The following is a 27,439-nucleotide window of genomic DNA, read 5'->3' as shown; positions in this document are numbered from 1 at the left end:
GTGTACCAGTATGTGCAAGTACAAGTACTTGTATAGTCTGCCACACACACTACACACCGGTACACATCCACCTGCACGCACATGCACACGCACATGCACACACACACATACACACACACACACACACACACACACACATACACAGGCAGTTACTGGTACCAGTATGTGCTAGTGCCAGTGCATGTATAGTCTGCCACACGTACTACACATCAGTTCACATCCACCCGCATACACACACACAACACACAACACACACACTGGTACATATATAGGACCAGTCACAGACAGCCAACAGAAAGGGTGAGCTGTACCCACACTAAACTGCACCAGTTCAGCAATCACACACATTTTCTCCAGAAAATGCACCTTTCTAGTTATTATTATTATTACCATTAATCTTATTAATGTGTGTATATATACCATTATATGGCCAATGTATGTGTGTATATGTATGTATTTATATATGTATATATATATATGCATGTATGTATGTGTGTATATGTATGTATATATTTTGCAACCCGGCGCAAACACAGCATCTCATGTTGATAGTATATATACAGTATATATATATATATATATATATAAATTTAGTTTACTCAGTTTTGTATATGCATAGTTGTCTACATACTGCAGATTGCACAGGCACTTTTTTTTCTTCCCCAGTCTCTGCCATGACTGTTTTTTATCTCTGTTTACTCCTATTTGTTTTAGTCTCTTACCGTGTATTTTAAGAATTTTTCATTGTACCTTCCTATCCTGTAATGTACACAACGGAAGCTGCTGTACACCAGAATTTCCTTCAGGATCAATAAAGTATTTATCTATCTATCGAATCAGAGTCTCCAGTTGTTTTCTCTACTGTTTGGAATTGAATGGGAGTGAATGAGCCGGAGAGGTTTGACAAAACTGATTTAAACGCATCTTTTAAATCACGCATGCATTTAAAAACAGACAGAATTAACATTAAAAGGGACAGAAAATGTAAAAACAAAATGAGCCAAAAAAAACCAACTCCTATCACACTGGAATTGTCCTTTAAGCCCAAACAGGCGGCGGTCTGTTCTAGCGGCTCTAGCTCTATGCCTGCTGTCCTACCTGGAGTCTGCATGTTAATGTAGCAGAGGATCTTGTCTCGTCGTGGCGGCGGCGGCGGCGGCTCGGCCTCGGCCCCCCCCTTCCTCCTCCCCCCCGCCGCCTCCTCCTCTCGCTCCATCCGCCCCCTCCTCCCCCCCCTCCCCCCTCCTCCCGCCTCATCCACCTCCACGCCGCCGCCGCTCGTCCCGCAGGTTAGCGAACGCACTCAGATCTACGCTCCGGACCTTCTGGATCCATCACGGTTCCTCCAGCTGCTGCGGTCCGTCACAAACCGACCCGCCGGTCGTCTAGGCTGCATCTTCTTCCTGCTCTCCCTCTTCTTCTTCTCTTCTCTCTCTCCCTGTGATTTTAAGCTACATTCGACTACACTGATCCGTTTGTTTTAAACAGCTGGAGTATAATGTAATAACAGAAATCTACAGAATATCCTGTTTTATGTCTTTTTCCCCCCTCTCTCTCTCTCTCCCTCTCTCTCTCTCTCTCTTACTAAATCAGGTCTTTGCTGACAGATCTATGGAGAAAGCAACAGCAGGTAAAACTAGCTTCATTGCATAAACTCTACATCTGAACAGCAGCTCTCTGGCTTCTCTGCTTCAGTGTTAAATATCTAGAGCAACATGCCTGGGTATTCTCTCTCTCCTTTTCTCTCTCTCTCTCTCTTGGAGGAGTCAGCCTCAGTTCAAAGCTCAGGAGAGCAGCTTGGAGATGTGTGACATCACCATCCCCTCCGGCCAATCCCGCGATGGCAGTGATATCACTACCTGCCCCCCCCCCCCCCCCCTCCTCCTCCTTCCCTCCTCTCCTCCTTCCCTCCTCTCCTCCTTCACTGCTGCATCTTTCATGCCCTGGAAGAATGATGTCATCGTTTTAGCTGCCAGTCTGACTGGCTAATTGACTTCCTGGATGACTGAATGAGTGCTAGTTTGACTGAATGAATGAATGAATGACTGACTTACTGGCAGGCTGCCTTAATGACTGGAAAAAATGACTGGCTGACTGACTCACTAACTAATCGACCGACTGACCGACTTACTGACTGTTGCAATAACTCCCTTCTTCCCTCTCCCTTCTTCTCTCTCTTCCTCTCTCCAGCTTCACACTCCTACCTGAGGCTGGACTTACATCAGACAGATATTCAAGCCTACAAGGGGCTTCAGATTTCCAAGATTTCCAAGTTACATAATAACCTTTGTTCTTGTAGCGCTGCGCACCAAAACAGCTGGCAGAAGGACACGTGTGTCAGACTCAGGTGACGTTCGCCCGTCCGCCTCGTGACTCTGATTCACTCTGAGGCCGCAGCGCTCACAAGAGGAACTGAAAACAATATTTGAGGAGTTTTGATCCAAAGTGACAAAACCACCAGCGGAACAAAGTGACACCTACTCCGACACCAAAGAGATGACAGTGCAGAATGAAGACAGACTGTGCTTTTTAAAAGGATGGTGAGTAACTCCAGTCCTTGCTTGACTAAATGAGACACTCTTACAGGCCGGATTTCAGGGACACTGAATGATGAACTCTCGATAACGCGTCTTCATTTTCCCCGCGGCAGACACACCGCCCATCGAACCCCATTAAAGACTAACTAGGTTTAAAGGATAGTGTTGGTGTTTTTTAATGCATTTCTTACCGTCAACAAATCCTATGAAAATAACAAAATCAGCAATGAATTTGTTTTGCCAACAAGTCTGGTCCATGTATCCGGGTCCCAGTGCAGCCACGTCCCAGCAGCCATAGAACTCCATTGTATTAAAAAACGATTAAAAACCCGTCACAGAGCCATGCTGCTGCTCTGCAGCATATTTCATCATCACCACTTTTTCCAGACTTTTTCCTCAAACAACTTAATAAGCCGGCTGTAAACACGTTTTCCATCTCAGGAAAGTAGTTCCGTAGCACAGAAAATAGTCCCCGGCAAAATGAAGAATTTGTTCCCATTTGAATTTGATTTGGTAATAACTACAACAGCCTGAATTTTCATGGTAACAGTTAGAGATTTTTAAAAATGAAACTATGTCATTGTGAGCTGTATTTAAAGGTTTTTAGCTTACAATTGGAGCCAGTGACTTCCGGGCTGACGGCTAAAAACGGAACGTGGGAATCAGAAAGTAACGGGAGGAGAGCAAACGCATTGTTGATCTTGTTATTTTCATAGGATTTGTTGACAGTAAGCAATGCATTAAAAAACACCAGCCTTATCCTTTAATTAGGAAACACATCAACTATTAATAAGTTTCTTATTAACATGCATATTAGTAGTGTATTGGTTCATTAACATTATTCTACAAGTATACCCCATAAACTCTGGGTTTTCCCTATAGCCTCCTAATTAGTGCTTAAAGCAGTCAGTAAGGAAGTTTAGTCTGTTTCTCTCAGTTATAAGGTTCTAGTGTCACATATTAATAAGGGGAATAATTAAACTATTGAGGGAAAACCCATAGTTAACAGTTAATGTGTTCCATAATCTAAAGTGTTACCAAAAAAAATCATATCTGCAAATATTTGTGATGATAACACTGAACCAATGAAACTATACGCTCTGCCTCTGCAGGACAGAACAGAGGTGTGTGGCTGGTGAACATGAAGCTGAGTGTTGAAGAAACAGATCCAAAGTATTGGGAAATAGCTATTTTATGTTAACAAAAGCACTGCAGGCATTTTTCCCCTTTCTTCTTCATTGAAAAATAACAGAGAAAAATCATATAGTACTTTGAAAAAGAAAAAAAATTTTTTTTCACAGTGTCCCCAAACTTTTGACGGGCGGTGTAGGTGATATTTAGGAAAATAAATCTTCATTTGTTGTCTTTTCAAACGACAGCGTTGTGTTGCCCAGCAGCCTCAGGTGTGGATCATGTAAGCATCGACAAATTCTCCAACCTTTCTCTAGATATATGATAGATAGATCAGATGTGCATGACCAGGGTTCATACACACTTTTACACCTATATGTTAAGACACAGATCGACTGCATATTGCTTTATACCTTTGACAAACAGGTAATATTACCGCCACTTGGTGCATAATATAAAGCAGTGATTCTCAACCTTTTTCATATCAAGGACCCCTAATTTAGTCCACATTAGGGCCACAGACCCCGATTTAATGAGATTTTGTCTCTCAGATCCAAATCCGAGAATATTTTTATTGTTAGATATGATTTGGTCCAGAATCCCAAGACTATCTGTGCTGCAGGTAGAGAGATAACAGAGAAACTATGATCAAAATTGTCATTCTTCTACATTCTCTAATTGTGTTCACTTCTTGTAAATGAAAAAATGGTGAAATGTAATAATTCATCAGTTTGCTGCGGACCCCCTAGAACCCCCTCGAGGACCCCTGGTGGTCCCCGGACCCCATGTCGAGAACCACTGATATAAAGGGCTTCATTACAAAACGTTGCATCTACATTTGGGAAATATTCTCCAACCTGAAATTCATCTGTCAGTATCTGAAAAACTGAATCTATATTTTACTCATTTTTTAGCTACAAGTCTTACCCAGAGCGACTTACAGCGAGGTCAACAGAAAAATCAACTTCAACTTCTAGATCGGCAACATAACCAGCAACCAAGAGTAAATATATTCCATAACTTTTCCATGACTTTCCATACTTCCATTACATAAACATGTTCTTCCTTCCTGGTTTGTTCATGTTGTTTTTCAGTCTGAAAGCCAGCTAACGCAATGAATGTGTGAAACAAGTTGGAAAACACATTCTGCTGTATTCCTGGAAAGTGAACCATTTGTAAAAAATACCCGATATTCCCGGACTTCCCACATAATTAATCAAATTCCCTGACTTTCCCTGCCTGGAAAACACCTCGCAGAATTCCACAATATTCCAGGAATTCCAGCAGGAGTCGTGTAAAATATAAAATCTGTTTTGTATGAACTTATGAAGATCTGGTAACAGTCAGAAGAATTTCCCATATGTTCCAGACGGTTTAGGAACCGTATACAAACACCAAACACACACAAACATACATAAACACGCACACACACACACACAAAACCAGCTGTGTGTATTACCTGGTGCAGCCTGGTTCATGTTGAGTTCGCTGGTGATCAGAACTTCTAAAACCTGAACCAGAGGATCTGAACCGGACTCAGACCTGCGAACAAAACAGAACGGACCGTCAGATTAACCAGCATCAGAATGAATGGCATCAGACACAGAGTCAGTGGGCATCAGTTATCAAGACATTCTCACTAACTAAAAAGGAAATTACACCAAAATTGACTTTACATTGACATTATTCTAGATGTTTAATTGAGGCTGTCCTGAAGATTTTCTTTCCACCAATGAAGTCACAGGAGACAATTTCCTCCATCTTGAGAAATTATAACTCACAACTTAAAAAACAGCTGATAATAAAATATTGGTAAAATCTCTACTGTTGCAGAATAACAACCTAAAAGTAATTTTCGGTGCAACAGCCCTTTAGGACAAAAAAGTAAAAAAGTCATTTCAGCTGTAAGACAGACAGCAGTGACTTTTCATAAGCTTTAACACGCTTTTCTAAAAAAAAAAAAAAAAAAGAAAAACTGTGACACTGTGAACTTTTGAACATGTATGTAAAACAGACCGGTAATTTGAGATGCAGTGCACCATGAATAAATAAAAAAAATAAATTATGAAAAAAAAAGAAAAACCAGCCTTTCACATTTACTTGACCGGTTTTGGTATTTTGCACATCTTTCAGTGTTTTATATATAAATCAGTCCCAAGATTTTAATATGGTGATATGGTGTATAATCAAGATTTTATTATTGTAAGTGTTTTAATAAAAGCACTGTGGAAATAAAGTTATTGTCATCAGCAGCACTATTAGCATGATTAATACTATTAGAACTATGTTACAAACTTTATTACAATTCGGTGAAAACTTAAACCTGTATGTGTGTGTTACTACAATATTACTGTATTAACAAACTGCCTGTGTGTGTGTGTGTGTGTGTGTGTGTGTGTGTGTGTGTCTGACCCTGCGGGCGGTCTGAACAGCAGCGGGCTGAAGGCGTCGGCCAGGCTGCGGGGGCTCAGCTGGTTCCTGGCGCCGTGCAGACAGAGGCGGGCCAGGTGGCGCACCAGGCTGAGCAGCGTGAGGCCGAACTGGGCGGGGCAGGCGGGCGAGCTGGCCACGCCCCGCAGCACCTGGGCGCACTCCTCCGGGTCCCGCACCTCTGGAGACGGACGCAGGACGATACGGTCAGCACGCGCTTTCTTTACCGTGATTAAAGTTAGCACAGCGGCTAGCAGTCCTGTTAGCTAACTTAGCCCATAAGTGATGACAGCAGACACCAAATCATCCATGTGTTCCCGGGAGATCCTTGACTCTGGTGCTTCATGCTAACTCTTTAGCTTACACTATGTTCAGTGATACAAGGCTCCATGCTAACACTTTAGCATCCACTATGTTCAGTGATACTAGGCTCCATGCTAACACTTTAGCATCCACTATGTTCAGTGATACTAGGCTCCATGCTAACACTTTAGCATCCACTATGTTCAGTGAAACTAGGCTCCATGCTAACTCTTTAGCATCCAATATGTTCAGTGATACTAGGCTCCATGCTAACACTTTAGCATCCACTATGTTCAGTGATACTAGGCTCCATGCTAACACTTTAGCTTACACTATGTTCAGTGATACAAGGCTCCATGCTAACACTTTAGCATCCACTATGTTCAGTGATACTAGGCTCCATGCTAACTCTTTAGCATCCAATATGTTCAGTGATACTAGGCTCCATGCTAACACTTTAGCATCCACTATGTTCAGTGATACTAGGCTCCATGCTAACACTTTAGCATCCAATATGTTCAGTGAAACTAGGCTCCATGCTAACTCTTTAGCATCCAATATGTTCAGTGATACTAGGCTCCATGCTAACACTTTAGCATCCACTATGTTCAGTGATACTAGGCTCCATGCTAACACTTTAGCTTACACTATGTTCAGTGATACTAGGCTCCACGCTAACACTTTAGCTTACACTATGTTCAGTGATACTAGGCTCCACGCTAACACTTTAGCTTACACTATGTTCAGTGATACTAGGCTCCACGCTAACACTTTAGCATCCACTATGTTCAGTGATCGAAGGCCACTAGCAGTATCTTAGGAAGACAGATATTTTCATAATAAAAGTTGTTTTTTATTATGTGGCCTGTAGATTCATATGTTTTATAAATGAAATATCATGGCTCAGTACAGCTGATGTAAACAGGTTTATTTTGGAACCATTACATGTTAGAGTGATTTTCAGCTGTACAGTCACTTCCCATGGAAACACCAGTCACACTCTGGTGGAAACAGACTTTTCCACAGGCAAAGTACTGCCTGCTAGTTCCAAACAATGCCTTGTTTTTCTATCATATTTTGTGTAAATGTTACCAGTCTCTGACACAAACCGGCCACACGTAGCCACAAATTATTTCAGTTTACTTTGCATTTAGCTTTAGAGCTGCTACGAGTTCCCATGTGCTCACTGTTGAGATAATGCTAGAGGCCTGAACAGCTGTGAATGTAAAGTGTTGTGTTGTGTTTAGGGCTGGGCGATAATTCAATATTATGGTTTATCGTCTTTCAGTGGAATCATATCGTGATGATATGAAGATATTTTGATATCGTGACACATTTCTGCTGTCTAAATTGATGATGACAAGCAAATTTTACTTAAAAACTCTCATAAAATGAGGTACGGTAGGAATATTATTTGAATATTTCTGTTTTGTTTGACACCACAAGTAACATGTGAGATGAACATTCATTTGATTATTTAACGTGATTTTGCATACATGAACCATATCGTGATATATATTGATATCGAGAAAAATCCTTATGATTATGGTGATATTGATTTCAACCATATCGCCCAGCCCTAGTTGTGTCGTGTCGTGTCGTGTCGTGTCGTGTCGTGTCGTGTCGTGTTGTGACCTTGGACGGCGTGCATCATGTCGGCCTGCAGCGCGGCGGGCAGGACGGGGCCGGGCAGCTCCTGCAGGAACCTCACCACCCCGTCACACAGAGACGACACCTCCAGCTGCTCCAGGTCTGAAAACAAACGCACCTCGGTTAAAAGGGACGGGGACCTGAGCTCTGTTCTGCTTGATAATGTGATCATGAGTATTAGTCAAAATGATTTAGAACTCCATTGTATTAAAAAACTATTAAAAACCCGTCACAGCCATGCTGCTGCTCTGCAGCATATTTCATCATTGCTGGCCGGCCGACTTTTTCCTCAAACAACTTAATAAGCCGGCTGTAAACATGTTTTCCATCTCAGGAAAGTAGTTCCGCAGCACAGAAAATAGTCACCGGTGTAATGAAGAATCTGTTCCCATTTAAATTTGATTTGGTAATAACTACAACAGCCTGACTTTTCATGGTAACAGTTAGAGATTTCTAAAATGTAAACTATGTCTTTGTGAGCTGTGTTTAAAGGTTTTTAGCTTACAGTTGGAGCCAATGACTTCCAGGTTGAAGGCTAAAAACGGTACGTAGGAAGTCAGAAAGTAACGGGAGGAGAGCAAACGCATTGTTGATTTTGTTATTTTCACAGGATTTGATGCCGATAAGAAAAGTATTTAAAAACACCAGCTGAATTCTTTCAGGAACAATATTATTTCACTGCTCTTTTGGCGCCTTATATCAACAGTTTGACTTATTACAGTGGCTGTTCTAAAGTAAATGAATTTACATTAAAAGTTTCAGTATTTCTAAACTCTACAATTAGTAATCACGAAGGTGAAAACTACAATCTACAACAATGTAAGATTGTTGAAGAATCATGCAGCCTTAATTTTATTACACTTTAACTTTGATCCTTTTATATAACCAGGCCTGCTCCCATACGGAGCATGAATCAATCATTATAAATGAATATTTAAAAACATGGTGAAGAGTCTCTTGCTCAGCACTCCATCCTAAAGCAACGAACTGAGCGGCTGACTTCCTCCCCAGTAGGAAGCCTGTTGGTGACGGACAGGAAGCCTCACCGGTCTCTGCCAGCTGCCTGGTGTCCAGACCTCCTCCACTCAGAGTCCGGTACAGACTGCAGCTCTCCACACCTGCAGCAGCACAGCACATCAACACCACAGCACATCAACACATACTGAGTCCAAAAAACACATAAATCCCACTGGAGCTGAACCCCTGACCCTGTGTGTGTTTCCTACCTTTGGTCTCTATGGCTTCCATCAGTCTGTTGAGGAGGGGGGGGGCCGTCTCCGGGGGCCCGAACTGGTCCGGGAGGTCCGGCAACACATAGCCTGGACACACACACACACACACACACACACTAAATTCAATACAATTATCCAACACAGTCAGATTTCTGTAGCTGACTCGGCACAGGAGGCCAGAAAGAAGAAAGCTTCCCTATGAGGATCATTAATTCAGAATCATATTTATTTTCTCCAGCTACATTTTCACATACCAGGAGTTTGACTTGGTGAGGTTGGTGCAGAGCAACATGCAGACATTCAGACAGACAGACGAGCAGCAACCAAGCTTTACAAACTGAATTTAAATATCAAACGTCAGAGACAAAGATGAAAGAAACAAGAGATTCATGAAAATATATCCAGTAAATACAGTAAGTGTGGTGATCAGAGGGTCAGCGAGGGGCTTTTTACAGGCTCAGTGGTAAACCGCATTTAGTGTCTGACCAAAGTACCAAATATGAATAAATAGTGTCACGACAGATACGACTGTGTATTTACAGATGTACAATTAGTATGGAATTGTGCTCAGAGATTCAGTCCAGAGTCAGTGAGAGACGAGGATTGTTTGAAAGCCCCACTGCCATTAACTAATAAAACACTAAAAAATTTTAACTCAAAAGTCAAGAACTGGCTGAAATCTAATCCGGCTTGTATTCACTTGTAGCCAATCTTTATATTTTCATAGCTAATTTTAAGAATGACAAAACAACCAATTAAAACAATCAATTAATTCGATTATAAAAGCATTTCTGAATCTCTTGTTTGTTGTGTCATGTGATGATTATGTGTATGCATTATGTGATACTGTGCCATCGTGATGATGTTTAATGTGGGCTACTTTTTTTTAAATGTCTGTACTTTTTATCAGCCTTTACAACAGTGGTTCTCAACGTGGAGTCCGGGGACCACCAGGGGTCCTCGAGAGAGTTCCAGGGGGTCCCCAGCAAATTGATAAATTGTCACCATTATTTCATTTATAAGAAGTTAACACAATTACAGAATGTAGAAGAATGATTGTTTTGATCATAGTTTCACTGTTATCTCTCTACCTACAACACAGATGGTCAAGGAATTCTGGACAAAATCATATCTGACAATAAAAATATTCTCAGATTTGGGTCAGAGAGAGAAAATCTCATCAAATGGGGGTCTGTAGCTCTAATGTGGACTAAATTAGGGTCCTTGATATGAAAAAGGTTGAGAATCACTGCTTTAGAAGATATGTTAGTTACAGCTGTAGTCTGTTTAAAAGCCCAGTAGGGACTCGGGTTGGAAATTAGCAGCAGCTACAAACTCCATGTGCAACATCTTTCATATTTCAACTGTGAAGTGTAATTATGTGAACTGCACTGTCCCGTTCAAAATAACTACTAAATAAATAAATAGGTGTTACAGCAGAGCGACAGTGGGGAAGAAGGGATATCATGATATTTTTTGGTCAAAAGCCTCAATAAAAGTCCTTGTGCTTTCATACTGTTGAAAAAATGTCCATAAAACACAAAGCAAACTCAAAACTCACTGCTTCATGTTAACTTTCCACTGGTGTTATTGTCTCTCACATTGGTATTTCCTGTATTTCTGTTTAGTTTCTTTTATATTGTTGTTTTTCCTTTTGTTTTGTGAAGCGCTTTGTAGCCGTGGTTTTGAACGGTGATACAGAAATAATGATTTACTTTACTCACTCACAATCTAGCTGGACGTACTTTCACAAACTCTTTATTTCTCAGAGTTTATTATGTTTATTTATGGCTGGTTTAGCAGGAAGCCGTACATTCACATCAGAAAACCTCCAACACCCAAACCCTGCACCTATAACAGAGCTGAACATCTTAAACATTCTTTGGGAGGAAACCAGAGGTGTGACCAAGTCAGCTTCGCTCGAGTCCCAAGTCAGTCTCAAGTCTTGAGGCACAAGTCTCAAGTCAAGTCTCAAGTCTAAATGTAGAACAGCAAGTCAAGTCAGAACAAATCAAGAGTCCAGTATCAATTTAATATCTTAAAGAAAACTAAATATCTAGGACTTTTCAATGCAATATGGTTTTAATAGGATAAAAACTTGGTAAGAGCATCATGAGTTTGATTTCTATAATCAGTTTCAACTTCAATAAATTCAATCATTCCATACAAATTCAGAAAACAGAATTTAAATTCAGTCGTCTGCCGGAACAAATCTCATCACTTTCAATCTAAGTCATTTACACAAACACAAGATCTCAAGTCAAGACTTTAGAAACCTTTTCAAGTCATCAGAGTACAAGTCAGAGTCAAGTCCCAAGTCACCAGAACCCAAGTCAGAGTCAAGTCTCAAGTCTTCTCTTCATGCATCAAGTCAAGTCTAAAGTCCAAGTCATGTGAAGTAAAAAGCTGCATGGCTTTCACATCCACTTCTATTAACGGCAATATTTTCACATAAAAATAACCGTAAAGTTTTCATTTAGGCTGCAAGAAATATACCGTCACTTAAAAACAACATCCGATTCAGTCTGGAATTTGGTCTGCATCCTACCCATGATCAATAAAGCACCAAAACTGATCAGAAGGCAGCAGTTTTGATCAAGTTTGGTGAAGGGATGGGAAGGAGAATCTGGTTTCTGTTGCCCAGCAGCAAGCTTTAACCACAACATAGAAAACACCTTATAGATAACATCAATACACACCGCCTGTGTACGGTAAATGCTTAGTGTTTGCACACACACACACACACACACACACACACACACACACACACACACACACACACACACACACACTTCCTTCCTGTGTTCTCTGGTAAGGCTGGTGGAAGGAGATCAGAAGTCGGATTTGTTCAGTCAGCAACCACAACCCCGAATAACTACCAGCTGTGTGTGTGTGTGTGTGTGTATGTGTGTGTGTGTGTGTGTGTGTGTGTGTGTGTGTGTGTGTGTATGGGGGGGGTGCATGTGTGCCTTCTTTATTTCTCTTATTCTTAGTTTGTGTGTGTGTACATGTTAGTTTACAGGACCTTGTGTGTTAGTATGTGTTTTTGGTGTGTGTGTGTGTGTGTGTGTGTGTGTGTCCTTGTACGTTTTCTTCTGTGTGGACATAAATAAATTGTTAAAATGTGTGTCTGTAGGTTAAAGCTCTCCATGAGGAAACAGCTGAAGGAAAGGCAGGTTGAGACTCAGTGTTTCCACCGAACCAAACAAATCTTACACAAAGGTTTTAAAATGTCACAGAATATGAAATGTGGATTAGCTGCGTAGAAGTGAACGAACTGGCTTCCTGAACGCTCCTGTAGAGCTGCGTTCACATCCGTCATGTTCAGATCTGTTTACTTGAACTCTGCAGCGTTTCCTCCTTCAGTTCAGTCGGTTTGTCCAGGTGAGAACGATGACCTTTGACCTCTGGTGGCGCCGAATAACGGCACAGAGAGTCTCAGTCCTCTAACAAGAGAACCGACACTCCAACCGCAGGAAACCGCCCCGAAACACAAGGGATTATGGGTAGAAGGAGACGGAAAGCCTAGCAGAACAAAATTAAGCCTGGACTGACGCTCATATCCAGCTGTTTCTTCTTCATGTGTTCTTAACTGGCGTGAACACCACAGAAGAAGAGACAGACAGTCCGTCATGTTAGACAAAGTTACAGGAAATGGAGTCAGATTTGTTTTGATACCAAAACTCTGTCCAATAAACGAGCTGCTTGTGAGTCATGTGACTTTTATGTCGAAGTCCTGGTTGTCTTGTGATTGGTCAGTTTGAACCTGAACGAGCCAAATACAGAAATACAACAAAGTCGACTTTTCCGCTCAGCTGCAGGAGGATCACAGCCTGACTGTCTCATGATGGTTTAAATTCTGTTTCAGAGGCTTTTCCATCCCGGCAATTAGGGCTGAACAATTAATCGAAATTTTATCGAAATCACAATATGGCCGACTGCAATTTTGATAAAGGTGAAATGTGTCAAAATAGCATTTTAAAGTAAATATTGTGGTGCTGCAGAGATGTCCTGGCCTACACATCATATCCTACAGACTTAAGAAAACATCTTTGTTTGGTACAGATCCCCGCAAAAATCACACCATAATCATTTCAATACGTTTTTCAATGAAAATGAGAATAATGATGTAAAAATGATCATTCCCTCTAATATCGCAAATCATATCGCAATTGCAATATCAGTCAAAATAATCGCAATTAGATATTTTTTCAAAATCGTTCAGCCCTACCGGCAACAACACAACTCTTTGGAAAAATCTGAATCCTTGTCATTTTTTTGTATGAAAATGGTTAAATTTAAAGATACAGATATATACTATTTGTATCGGCCTTCAAAAACTCTCACACTCGCCTCGGGGATCAATCAAGTTCATCTCATCTCATCAGTTAGCAGTGAAGTTCATCTTTTCTTACTCACCCTCTGACTCGGAGTCGGCCCTGGCCGACGCCGCAGAGGGCGGTCTGGGTGGGCGGGGCTTGGGAGTGGGCGGGGACATCCTCTTCCTGCCGACAAACTCCACGTACGTCCCGGGGAAGTCGCCTTTCTCCTGTCGACCGGACAACACAGATATTACAGATATTATATATTCATTTATCAGACGGAGAGCTAGGGCTGTGCAAAAAAAATCGATACAGCTGAGTATTGCAATATTTTTTTCCATGATACTGTATAGATTTTCCAGCCCCTCGTATCGATACATTAAAAAAAAAAGGATTCATGTTTTAAACGGATTTAAAATGTCCTTAAATTTCCCTCAAATCCCTTTCAATTAAATAGTTTTGACTCAATTTGTCCGCTGAGTTATAAATATTATGTGATGTACATATTAGACTACCCAGGTGGAACACAGCAAGTTGTATTTTCAGCTCTATTTTTAAATTTTTTTAAATCAGTAAATTATGTAGAGTATTGCAATGTACTGCAATATGTATCGTGATACGATCGTATCGTGAGGTCCTTGCCAATACCCGGCCTTACGGAGAGCTGTGCGATTATAGCGACAATAATACCACCAATTAATCTGACGGATACTGTGATCATGATTATTGATCACGATCATTAGTCTGATAAGGGGAACGACATCATTCTGCTGCACTTTTTGCATCTTATATGAACAGCTGGACTTACATACTACAGTGGAACCACATTAGCTGTCTCAATATTGTCCAATTCTATGATTATTGGAAAGGTTTTTTTTTTCCAGGTCCACAATTTACTAATAATTTCCTAGAAATGAACTGATAATTTATTAGAAGTTTCCAGGAAAGAAACATGAAGCGAAGCAGCAGTTCTATAGAAACTGTGATCAGTCTGGTGAGTCGATCAGATACTGAACATTTCTAAGAGTTTCCTGCACAACTATAAACTATTTACTGGAAAAATAACAGGCAATTTGGTAACCCAAGTCATTATTCATATAATGATATAATATAGTTATTTGTTGAATTACTTCCACTAATTTCTAATCTTCTATATAACTACTACATAATTTCATGGTTCTGTCTGGGAAACTCCAAAAGAAATTACCAGGTGCTGACCAGCTACCAACTACTGTTGAACTCCTTCTCTATTTTCACTATAATTAGTTCATAATTTCATGGTTCTTTCCTGGAAACTTCCATAGAAATTAACAGTTCCTTTGTAGGAAATTATTAGGAAATTGTGGACCCAGAAAATAAAGTGTTACCTAAAATGAACACAAAGATGTTTAATATGCATAAAGGCAGGATGTTTTTCTTGCTTGTTGGTGCTTCTGCTGCGACTTCAGCTGAAACGCAGAGAAAGAGTGTGTTTCCATTTTAAATAACAGAGTCAGGAAGCAGCAGCAGAAAACCAGCACAACTTGAGTCAGCTGTGTTTAGGCTGTAAATACATTTTAAATCTAAACCTGAGCATTATTTTTTATTTTTATCCCCGGCTGTTTCAGTGTCTCGCATGAGGCTACGTTTTAAAATTGAAAAGCAAAGATCAAAGTAGTTCAAACTGGAAAGGGAATTTCCAGCATGTCCGGTCTGATGCGTTTCATCCACTCGTCTGAATCCAGAGGATCGCACGCCACCAGACTGAAGCCACTGCAGCCGGGTCTGGGAGCCGGGTCTGGGAGCCGGGTCTGGGAGCCGAGCAGCAGCTGGGATTTGAAACAACACAGACCGGCGTCCAGGACCGCAACTGACAACTTTCACTGTCAAATCTGTCGGTTATTTTTTTTTTTATCATTAAACAGTTCCCAGAGCCCAGAGTGATTCTTCAAACTTCTTCCTCTCCAGCAGCCAAAAGAAAAAGAACACAAAGTTTTCATTTTATGAGATGAAACAGAGAAAAGCAGCAAATCTTAGCGTTTGTGAAGCTGCAACCAGCAAATATTTGGTGTTTTTACTTGATAAACGACTAAAACGATTAATCGATTATCAAAATTACAATCAATTAATTTTCTATCGATCAGCTAATCAACTAATTGTTTCAGCAGTAATGCAGAGGAACCAGAACTACTGTCCGACTCTGTTTGTTTTCCTTGTTGTGGGACGCGGTTTGTTTTTTTTGTGATCAAATTTTTATTTGTTTACTTTGTTTCTTTACAGTGTAACGATAATAAATCAAATACACACACCCGCATGTATCACATCTATATGTGTCTATACATCTCCTTAACACAATGTTGGGGACTGTAATTCAAGAGAAAGAGAAAAAAAAAAGAAAAGAAAGAAACATTTTATCCCACTCTCCCCTCCCTTTCCCTCCCCTCCCCTGGCTGGCTTCAGATAACTCCCTACGTAATGCCTAGGTATATAGTATAGGCAAAAAATAATAATGACTATAAAAAGATTAATAAATAAAAAGAAAAAAAGAAAACAAAAAAGGAAGAACGCCAGCCTGTTTGTGTTATAGCTGGGCGATATATGGATATATATGGATATCGCCCAGCTATCACTATCGAGATATCAGACTGGAGCTCCTCTGGTGTTTTGGTTATCGTGATCTGCTGTCTCTTCCTGGTCTTTAAGGCCGCGGTGCAGTTATCTCTGACAGTTTTCTGGAGTGATTTCTAGAGTGAAATGAACACTGAAGGCCTCTTCCTGCTTCTCCATCATATCCACATTAACCTGGTAATACTCCTTTCTCAAAGTTTTCGCACGTGTAAATATCTTCTGAAAGCACCATCCGCAAAATATTGATTTCGAGGTATTGGCTGAAAAATATTGTGATATTTGATCTTGCCAATATCGGCCAGCCCAGTTTGTGTTCATACAGAGTAGGGCTGGGCGATAATTCAATATTATCGTTTATCGTCTTTCAGTGGAATCATATCGTGATGATATGAAGATATTCTGATATCGTGACACATTTCTGCTGTCTGAATTAATGATGACAAGCAAATTTTACTTAAAAACTCTCATAAAATGAGGTATGGTAGGAATATTATTTGAAAATTTCAGTTTTGTTTGACATCACACCTAACATTACCATTCGGTTCAATGAGATGAACATTAATTTGCTTATTTAATGTGATTTTGCATACATTAACCATATCTTGATATATATTGATATCGAGGAAAATCCTCATGATTATCATGATATTGATTTCAACCGCCCAGCTCTACATACAGAGTTCACAGGTCCAGACACACGGCGGCTGGGCGGTGAGGTGCATCCTCCTGTCAATCAGTCATCATTACCTATATCGCTGTCTCTGACGTATTCGTCAATGTCGAGTTGCAACAACTAACTTCCCTCACACCACGACGTTCCCAAAATAAATCCCCGTTGTCGGGTGAAAGCCTCGTATCTCCAGCCTTGTTTTCAGCTTTCCTCGACCTACAGAGCAGCATGTGATCCTTCAACTGAATTTGAAACATGAAAATTGGCAAAATTGGAGTTATGAGTTTATACGTTCCTCCTTGGTGACACCGTTAATTCACAGTTGGACCGTGTGTTCAACATGGCTTTGGTCTCAGGGGAAGTCAACTGATAAATAATGGAGTCTGGGATTGTTTTTAGGGTTTTACAGACAAGGTGGGCGTTCTTATGTCAAGCCGGCCCGCCTGAGGAAAACCCCAAATATCTTGGATGTTCTGGAATATTTCAGTGACATCTGGTAGTGTTTATAATGAGACGAGCTGTCGTACAGACCAACACATCTGAACCTCCTCAGCTCGTCTCTCTTCCGTCTGTCTTCCCTATCGGCCCACAGCAGCGTGGGCCGTCTTGCCTCGCTCTACACACAGTCTGGGAAACTTCGGAGAGGAGCGGTAAGCTACGGCGGCACCGCTAAAGACCCCGCGGCGAAGCTACGGCGACTTTTCGACACAGAAACCGCGAGTCAGCGTTAACCCGGCCTCACCTGCGTCGTCTCGTTGACGCCCTGCAGCCAGCCGATCTCTGAAGGCCGCTCCTCAGCTCCGTTGGTGCAGCCGAGGGCGAGCAGCGCTCCTTTGCTGACCAGCAGCGTGTCTCCCACATGCAGGTCGATGTCCTCCTCCCTCTCCTTCTTGTAGTCGTACAGCGCTCGGTACTGGAAGCCCTCCGAGCTCATTGTGATACGCGTCGACGGCTTATGGTCGTACGATAACCGACAAAAACGGGGTTTGAATTCAGAAAAAAAAAGGGTTTAGTCTTTGCCTGAGATCGCGGTGGGGATACAACGCGGAGAACCTCGACTAACTGAGCTGTCTGTCTCCCCGGTCTCCATGTCCGCTAGCGTCCTGTCATCCGTCCAGGCCGGGCCGCAGCCTGCCGATCACAACATCGCCGTTCATGAACAGGAGTCTCAGCAGAGGTAGCGGCCACATCTGGGGGCGGCGGATCGACCTGCAAGACGAGACCAGATGAAACTTTAATGATCGGCAGGAGGAAACAACAAGACTGCGGGCAGCGGGCAGAACGGGACTCACGCACTCTTTGATATTTAGCTTCTCAGATATGTAGGTTATGATTTCGTGTCTCTCGCTTTAAGACCGGAAACTTAGAAAAAACAGTTATGACAGATTGGAAACCACATCAAAGAGCGGGTGTCAGTATTCGGCCAAATGGGGATATTTTAACATAACACAACACATAACTCCAACTCCAAAACAGAATAAAATAAACCATGAATATGAAATATGTGCAATATTAGACATTAGAAGAATATTAGTGTGAGAAAACTATGTGAATTACAGTACTACAGCTATTAGCCATCAAGTACTGCATATTAGGGCTGGGCAATATGGACAAAATCAAACATCACGATATTTTTAACCAAATACCTCGATATCGCGACAATATTGTAGGGATGACTATTGGTGCTTTCACAAAATATTTACACAATGAGATTTTTGATAAATAATCATCAGTAATGTGGATATAATGACTAAGTGGGTAAAGGCAAATAATAGAACAGCTAGAACAGTCTGATAAGTTCAGAAAATGGCATCACTTTAATATCGTGATATGCCATATATTGCCCAGCCCTACTGCATATCACTCTGTAACTCAACTAAATCTGAACGATTTGCAAAATCTGCATCATGTTGACATTAGCAGGCCTACAGAAGGCTGCAGATGAACACAAAGTGTCTGGACGTTCAAAACTATTCAATTCATTAAATATATGCAGTTTATAGATAGGCTAGGTAAACAGTGGAAACAGGAGAAAAACGGGAAACGGATAAGAATATAAAAAGGTATTTCACGGTTCATAACGTTGATTCGAAATTAAGGAAGCGTTCGTGTTTTATGGCATCCTTCCGCAATGAATCCTTATGCTAAGACTCCAAAACTATGTCAAATAAAATCATACAAGGAACTTAAAAGGCTATTATAGATAGTGTGTCAGACATTACACAGACACACACACATACACTGACACACATACATACATACACACACACACACACACACACACACACACACACAGAGAGACATAGACATAGACACACACACACCAAATGGCCCCAGGAAACGGGAAACGACAATGCATGCCGATGCTAACGTTAGCCAGCTAGCTCGTCTCAGTCGCTTGTCTCACCTTATTTCTCGCGGACAAAATCTTCAGCGGGAAGACGGACGGACGCCATGACGGAGCGGTGAACAGAAACGACGTTCAGACGAACTCTACCTGCGATATATTCCGTTATTTTATCGATTATTTCCAAGTCGAGCACACTCGTGGTTTAGCTGTCTGGTTTTAGCTGAGACTTCTGTCAAGATCCCAAAATCCAAATGACAACTTCCGGTCGTGATTGTCAAAATAAAAGCGTTTTGTCGAAAAGCTGTTGCGCCGTTTTTCGTGTGTTAAAAAGTACCGATGTAAAAACAAATATTATATTTAAAGGAGAATCTGTAGTAAATGAAAATACCTTTACCCCAAACTGTCGTTTAAAATCGTATATTCTTTGCTAAGAAAGATGCCTTATATAACAGTATAAAGCGAGCAGAATTAAAAAGAAAATAAAACTTCCGGTCATACCTTTCAAAATAAACTCCTTATTTATGAACATATGGTGCAACATTGCAACATTTCTGTGGATACAGGGAACCAAAGATAAAATAAAGAACAGATTTGCGGGGTGATGTGTCATAAATGAGAATAAAATTGCTGTTTTTTCCACCCAAAATCTCCCTTCCACTTTACATACTCATAGCCATTCAGGCCACGTACTGTATGTAGGGCTTTGGCAGATTACAACCAACAGGCCGGGGGGAGGGGGGCAGGGCCGTGACGTCACATCCGGTAACCTAGATTTTAATGCACTGAGAGCCGCTGTCAAAAGAAAAGAGCAGAGCCATGCAACAAAAGAGTGGGGGGTCGCACTGTTTTCATGCATCCCCCCCATTCAGTCTTCCCATATTCAAGGATCCCTTTGAAAATGCCTCTGTGTGTGTGTGTGTGTTATTTTGTCTGTCAGTGAAAACCAGGGTGACTCCCATATCATGTGACTGCTGCAGAGAAACATGCTGTACATCACACATAGCTGCACAGACAGACTTATATTACTGTTTTTATTGGTTTTATATTGTCTTTTATTCTTCTGTCTTTTAACAATGTACACAAGCAACCACTTAGCCAAATTCCTTGTTTGTACAAATGTACTTTGTACAAACAAGGAAATGAACATTTCTACATTTTAATTGCTCAGCCTTTAAAAGCGTCAGAGAAGCTGCTGGGTCGTCCAGCTGGCAGCTTCCAGCAGTTTGGACTCAGTTTTGGGTCAAAGTCTCCATACTGCTTCCTCTTCCTCTTATCAGCATCCAGGTGAGTTATAAATATGAGGAACTAGTGTTGGTGGATTTGCTCCTGCAGGTCACATTGAACATACAGACAACACAACAATTTAAACAACAAAACAAGTCATATAAAAATTAGAAGTTAGACAGGTGTGAGTGGTATAGAGAAAACTAAAAGTAGAAATTAATTAAACTTATCTGTACTGTATTATGCACCTGGTTCTCTGCTGCAACTGGCTAGGTGCACTGGTGGGAAGCTATTGAAGTCAATAATAATATAGTAGTAAGCAGTAAGCATTGTCAGTGGTTTATCCATCCAAATGGTCAACTTGCAATGTACTGAATTCATGTAAAGTATTTATCTGAGTCAAGAGGCTAGCTGCTGTTTTCACACTGCTCCTTGATGCATGAAGAGAAGACTTGAGACTTGACTGGACTTGGGTTCTGGTGACTTGGGCCTTGACTCTGACTTGTACTCTGATGACTTGAAAAGGTTTCTAAAGTCTTGACTTGAGATCTTGTGTTTGTGTAAATGACTCAGATTGAAAGTGATGAGATTTGTTCCAGCAGACGACTGAATTTAAATTGTTTTCTGAATTTGTATGGAATGATTGAATTTATTGAAGTTGAAACTGATTATAGAAATCAAACTCATGATGCTCTTACCAAGTTTTTATCCTATTAAAACCATATTGCATTGAACCTAGATATTTAGTTTTCTTTAAGATATTAAATTGATACTGGACTCTTGATTTGTTCTGACTTGACTTGCTGTTCTACATTTAGACTTGAGACTTGACATTAATGACATGGACTTGACTTGGTAATCTACATTTAGACTTGAGACTTGACTTGACTGTGGGTGTCAGCAGCATGTGAGCTGGTGAGCAGAAGGTTGCCGGTTCCGATCCCAGACCAGCTGGAAACACCTGGGAGGTTTAACCACTGAGCAAAGCACAGAAACCCCAAACCGCTCAGCAGAAGACTCCCAAAAACTAACAAAGTAAAAACTAACAGCACTCCATTTCCACATGGAAAAGACTGACAGCAGATAAAAATATAAAACCTTTATTTATCCACAGCATGGACAAGTGAGTCAATATGAAAATACAGATTTTAAACAGAACCATACATTCTTAAGTTCATAAATAATACAGACTAGAAATTGGCACAAACAGCAAAATCCTTTTGTGGTTTTGTTTCTCTCTCAATTCCGTTCATTCAGGAAGTGGATTATCATAAATACTGATAAGTTTGTGGCATAAAAATCTCATTATCAAATAAACTGCTGTGTCTTCAGACTGCAGACTTCATCATGTTGAGTCGTACACTGTGAATTTACTTTCCACATTTAATAAAAAGTGTTCTCATGCCTGCAATATACAACAAAAATTAAACTTCAGCTGTAACTGAAACAGACGAGGTGTTGATACAAGATGCTACAACTGAAATAAACCAATTTTGTTCCTGAGATCATGGAGACTCAAAAGTGTGATCACAGTATCTAGATAAATATTTTCTGACTTTCTGTTTCTGTTCCTGATGTTCCCCTACAGGCTGAAGACGTTCCCCTACAGGCTGAAGACGTTCCCCGGCTCCTCTACATGTTCCTCTACAGGCTGAAGACGTTCCCCGGCTCCTCTACATGTTCCTCTACAGGCTGAAGACGTTCCCCTACAGGCTGAAGACGTTCCCCAGCTCCTCTACATGTTCCCCGGCTCCTCTACATGTTCCTCTACAGGCTGAAGACGTTCCCCAGCTCCTCTATATGTTCCTCTACAGGCTGAAGACGTTCCCCAGCTCCTCTACATGTTCCTCTACAGGCTGAAGACGTTCCCCTACAGGCTGAAGACGTTCCCCAGCTCCTCTACATGTTCCCCAGCTCCTCTACATGTTCCTCTACAGGCTGAAGACGTTCCCCAGCTCCTCTATATGTTCCTCTACAGGCTGAAGATGTTCCTCTACAGGCTGAAGACGTTCCCCAGCTCCTCTACATGTTCCCCTACAGGCTGAAGACGTTCCCCGGCTCCTCTACAGGCTGAAGATGTTCCTCTACAGGCTGAAGACGTTCCCTGGCTCCTCTACAGGCTGAAGACGTTCCCCAGCTCCTCTACATGTTCCTCTACAGGCTGAAGACGTTCCCCAGCCGGTGGACGGACAGGCTGATGTTCCCCGCCAGCCGCAGCTCGTCCTTCAGGAAGCGGCCGACCGGCTCGCAGAACATCAGGTCACAGAACACCCAGATCTCCGCCGCAGGCCGCTGGATGTTCGCGTTGCAGGTCGGCAACATGGAGCTCTGCAACGCACGACTCACCAACCTCCACACCTGAGAGGAGGAGGAGGAGGAGGAGGAGGAGGAGGAGGAGGAGGTGAATAAAAAGGAGGAGGAGTCATCTATTTACAGTTTAATCAGAACATACGACTCCAAAAGTGTCAGAAACAGACGTTTTGTTTTGCACCCGCAATCTGATTCAAATTCTCCCAGAAACTAGTAAACGTTACTGACGTCACTGATGTCAAATGGGTGAGCGTGTGCAGAAAGATTTTTGATGTTCCAACCAAAGAAAGTGATCAGAATGAGCGTTTACATGACGAGATTTTATCCATCAAATGGATTATGAAAGGTTTACACCTGTCCTCTAAAACGGAATGAAATTTCATTCAGAACAAGCCGATTTATCACGGTGACAGAGGTGTTTACATGAGGCATTTCTCTTCTGATTGGGCTGCTATTCTGATTATTAATGGAATAAAAGGCTTCATGAAAACGTAGTCAGTGTTGCAGTGTTTTGGATGTGTTTTCCCTCTCAGCAGCCACTGACCTGTTCGATGTCTGAAGCTCCACAGTTCTGCTGGCGGATCACCCACTTGGCCCTCTGCTGGAGGTGCAGCCTGTGGCTCCACACCATCTGATGGAACCGCTTCGACAGCGCCGGCGAGCTCCGCACCGAAGCGCCTTTCTGTGCCAAGACGCTCCACGACCTTCTGACCTCTCCGCCGCCGACCGGGACGCCGTCCTTCTGCTTCTGCGCTTGTTTTTCAGGAGAGAGTCTGGAGATCTCCGCCGGTGTGACGGGCCGCGAGGCTGGGGGAAGACGGGGAGGAGAAGCTGGGATGGAGACGCCGTCTTTGGGGTTTTGTAGTTTTTCCGCTGGTGCGTCAGGCTCCGGTCGGACGCAGATTGTTGCCGGGGGAAGATTACGCCGTCTTTCTGCGATGAGGCCGCCGTCTTTGGGGTTTTGTAGTTTGTTTCCTGGGGGTTCAGTCAGCGCTGCCTGTGTGTGAGCGTCCGGTCTGCAGTCAGAGATCAGCAGGCCGTCTTTGTCTTGTTCTAGTGTTGCTAGTGACAGTCTAGCAGTGTGTGGTCTTTGAACAGAGCTTGAGGTAAAATCCAGAAGTCCGTCAGAGACTGGAGAGTCCTGCTGGGTTTCCTGGATGACAGCTATTTAGGATCAATAAATAATGAGACTAATATCAGTAAAACAACAACAACAATGGGGATCGGACAATATATCAAAATGTTTACACCCAACTAGGGATGGGAGGATATAAGATTTGATCTTTTATTGCGATAAAAACACTCAAGATAATTTTATCTTGGTGAATTTCCATTATCGGGATAATCGTGAATATCCTCACGAGTGACTTGAAAAGCTGTCTGGCTCACTAACGTACAAGTTATTCATTTACTGTGCATTTACAACACATAACTAATTGAACCATGTGAATGCTTGGATATCAGGTTGATAGGTAGATTTTTTATATTAATGGATGTTTTTCTCTCATTGTGATTACCTGCTGGTGTTGGCGAGAGTCTGAATCTTTCCTTGTTTGTTTTTCACTAAAAAGGATGTTCACAAAAAAAAGATATGTGTCCTATGATGCAATAAAAATATTTGTTTCTTAACAAAATGTAAAGTAAAGTGATTCCAGAATGTTTTAGTGCCATATTAAGAGTTTTAAGCATATTTTGATGATTATCGGGATAATATCGTGAATCGCAATTATTTTGGCCAGGATAATCGTGACATGAAAATTTCATATCGCCCCATGCCTACACCCAACAATGACTGAAAAACAGTTTAATGAGAAATCATATATGTTTTAGTTGGATCTCCCTTTAAGGAAGCGACCTGAGCTGATGACGGGCGGCGGTCTGGAGGGTCTGATGGGCAGCCGGTGGTCTGCGGCGGGGGGGAACCAGGGTCTGAAGACGGGAGGAGGCCGGCAGGGGAAACGCTCCAGAACCTTCTCCGCTCTCTCCAGCAGGCCGGCGAGCCGAGCGGCAGAACCGGGCCGATAGTGCAGAACCACATCCTCCATCCGGGGTCAGATCCTCCTCCCCCTCCTCCTCCTCATGGTGCTGGAGCTTCAGCTGGACACGCAGGGGATGATGGGAATTCAGCAGCAGGCCGCGGGGTCTTTATAGTTTAGCTGATCCAGGTTAATCCTGCGGAGATTTCAGGGGAGTCGTGCTGTCGTTTAGAGTTTTAATATATTTTCCTTTTTTAAAATCCAAACTGCCTGGAATCAAACCTAGCTTGAACTGAACTGCTGTCCTGCCAAATAAAAAGCCGTGGATGAGACAGTAAAGTGTTTCTGAGGATTATTTCCTGTCAGCTGACTGACAGGCAGTGGTGGAAGAAGTACTCTGATCCTTTACTTCAGTAAAAGTACCAATACAGCAATGTAAAAATACTCCATTACAAGTAAAAGTCCTGCATGAAAAATCCTACTTAAGTAAAAGTACATAAGTATTAGCACGAAAATGTAGTTAAAGTATTAAAGTAAAAGTAGTGGTTTGGTCCCTCTGACTGATATTTTATTATATATGACATCATTAGATTATTAATACTGAAGCATCAGTGTGTAAGCAGCATGTTACTGTTGTAGCTGCTGGAGGTGGAGCTAGTTTGAACTACTTTATATACAGTTAGCTAGTTTAGTCCAGTGGTTCTCAACCTAGGGGTCGGGCCCCTCCAATTCTGTGTGTGTATGAGAACTAAAGAGATAAAGTCTCTCTCATCATTTTGTCCATCATTAATATCTGACGTTAGCTAACGTTAGTTATACAATTAAATCAAACGTGATTCTGCGGTCTATAAATATCAATATTTATAAATAAAGGTACAGCCAATCTTTCTTTTAACTGTATTTCCATTTTATCTGATGGTCTAGAATCTATAAAAATGTAAAAAAGAAAAAAGTAACAAATAGTTTAAATCAAGAAAAAAGCTGCCGCTTTATAAACTGGGTTCCCTACAGCTGTCGCGGTTTTAGCTAATGCTAGCGGACGGCAGCTAGCTAAACACAGCTACCTAGCTAGCTAGAAAAACAACAAAAACGAACTCTGCTGATGTTAATCTGCTCAGATGCTCGCGGTAATCTGTCAAGATGGATATTAAATCTAAACATAATTCATAACTTAAAATACAAACCTTCAGATTTGTTGAGTATCCATTAGCAACCAGTCACCAAGGAGTTACCTTGCTAGCTAGCAAGCTAACACGGAAGCAGTTGAGCGCGCGTGACGTTTCCCGTGGCCTCTCGCGATAGTTGAGGCCTGTTGACTGTTGTGTTGAGTTTGAGAGTTTGAGACTTGACAGTGGTAAAGACTGTATAAATAAACTAGACTAGTCAGCAATCTGACTTCAGTCCTTCAGTCCATCTCTCCTGCAGGTTTGTCCTTCGGTCCATTTTAAATCCATCCATCACAGAACAGATTGTGTGTCTCTCCATCAGCAACAGAAACTGGATCAACGTAAATTGACAAACTGTGGATCCATTCACAGTGACAAGAGGAATCTGACTTTACTTTGTTGTTTCTAATGTTTCCAGTGAAAAGAATCTAGTGTGAACTCTGTCCTCTCTCCTTTTAGAATCACATGGAAAAGATAACAGCTGACAACCTTCTCTGTTCTAAAGAGGAACTCAGGAACTTTTACTCTGAGGACATTTTAGATCAGACACTTTTTACTTTTACCGCAGATTTTGACTCCAGGACTTTTACTTCTACTGACGTAAAATATCAGCAAAGTAACAGTACTTCTACTGGAGTCAGATGTTGTAGTACTCTTTCCCCCCAGGTTGCTTAATAAGTAGGGCTGAACAATTAATCGAAATTTGATTGAAATCGCAATATGGCCTACTGAAATTTTCAAATCACAGGAGGTACAATATTTGTTAAAGGTGAAATGTGTCAAAATAGCATTTTAAAGGAAATATTGTGGTGCTGCAGAGATGTCCTGGCCTACACATCATATTCTACAGACTTAAGAAAACATCTTTGTTTGGTACAGATCCCCGCAAAAATCACACCACAATCATTTTAATACGTTTTTCAGTGAAAATGAGAATGATGTAAAAATTATCATTCCCTCTAATATCGCAAATCATATCGCAATTGCAATATCAGTCAAAATAATCGCAATTAGATATTATTTAAAAATCATTCAGCCCTATTAATAAGATTAAGATAAATCCAGTTTAATCAGATAAATCAAGAAGAAATGACACCAGCGCAGCCCAGTAGTTTGTCAATAGGACATTTTATTCATACGTCCGTTGTCTTTATTCAAATTACAGTATTATACTTGCTGAGATGACCACCGGCTGCAGCCTGGACAGCTAAAAATGACAGCTGTACTACTTTAAGCAATCTTTTTTTTTTTCTTTTTCTAGGTTTTTTTTTTTTTGTAATTACCTTGCAACGGAAAAAAGCACATATGCCATGAGATGTGGTGTGGTGACGTCAGGTAGGTCGGGTTATATTGCTGGTCTAAAAAAACAAAACAAAAAAGGAAAAGAAAAAAACCTTTGCGCACGTTGTACATGTTGTAAAAGGATCAGAATATGGCACATTTGGTCCACGTTGGTAGTTTTATCATCTCATTTTCAAACATGTATTAAACAAAAAAAAAAACAATATATCTTAAACAGATCATTGTAAAT

General features: G+C 41.4%; 3 protein-coding genes across 3 annotated transcripts in view; all 3 read right to left on the bottom strand.

Moving 5' to 3' along the window:
- Positions 1-5,127: 5,127 nt before the first annotated feature.
- On the bottom strand, positions 5,128-19,467 carry LOC139648198 (phosphatidylinositol 3-kinase regulatory subunit alpha-like; the record flags this gene model as incomplete). The annotated part of the gene is made up of 8 exons (XM_071524251.1): positions 19,290-19,467; positions 17,625-18,091; positions 13,703-13,832; positions 9,278-9,370; positions 9,098-9,169; positions 8,037-8,153; positions 6,081-6,279; positions 5,128-5,210 (listed from the first exon to the last, which is right to left on the bottom strand). Coding segments are annotated over exons 2-8 (886 nt in total), but the record flags the coding sequence as incomplete, so codon positions are not given.
- Positions 19,468-21,559: 2,092 nt separating this feature from the next.
- shld3 (shieldin complex subunit 3) lies at positions 21,560-25,984 on the bottom strand. The gene is made up of 4 exons (XM_071524252.1): positions 25,927-25,984; positions 24,622-24,938; positions 23,311-23,930; positions 21,560-22,814 (listed from the first exon to the last, which is right to left on the bottom strand). The coding sequence occupies exons 2-4, from the start codon at positions 24,809-24,811 to the stop codon at positions 22,611-22,613; spliced, it is 1,014 nt and encodes a 337-aa protein (XP_071380353.1). The 5' UTR covers positions 24,812-24,938; positions 25,927-25,984; the 3' UTR covers positions 21,560-22,610.
- Positions 25,985-27,017: 1,033 nt separating this feature from the next.
- Positions 27,018-27,439, bottom strand: part of LOC139648196 (serine/threonine-protein phosphatase 2A catalytic subunit beta isoform) — a 13,481-nt gene continuing 13,059 nt past the window's right edge. The window contains exon 8 of the mRNA XM_071524247.1: positions 27,018-27,439. This exon is cut by the window's right edge and continues 298 nt beyond it. The gene's annotated coding sequence lies outside the window, so the exon portion shown is untranslated.

Source organism: Centroberyx affinis, unplaced genomic scaffold (genome assembly GCF_046629955.1).
Source record: "Centroberyx affinis isolate AG114_WGS23_722 - 3 ecotype Tasmania unplaced genomic scaffold, CSIRO-AGI_Caff_v1 ptg001170l_1, whole genome shotgun sequence".
Taxonomy (NCBI): Eukaryota; Metazoa; Chordata; class Actinopteri; order Beryciformes; family Berycidae; genus Centroberyx; species Centroberyx affinis.
The sequence above is the reverse complement of the archived record's forward strand: the minus strand, read 5'-3'. Positions and strand labels throughout refer to the sequence as shown.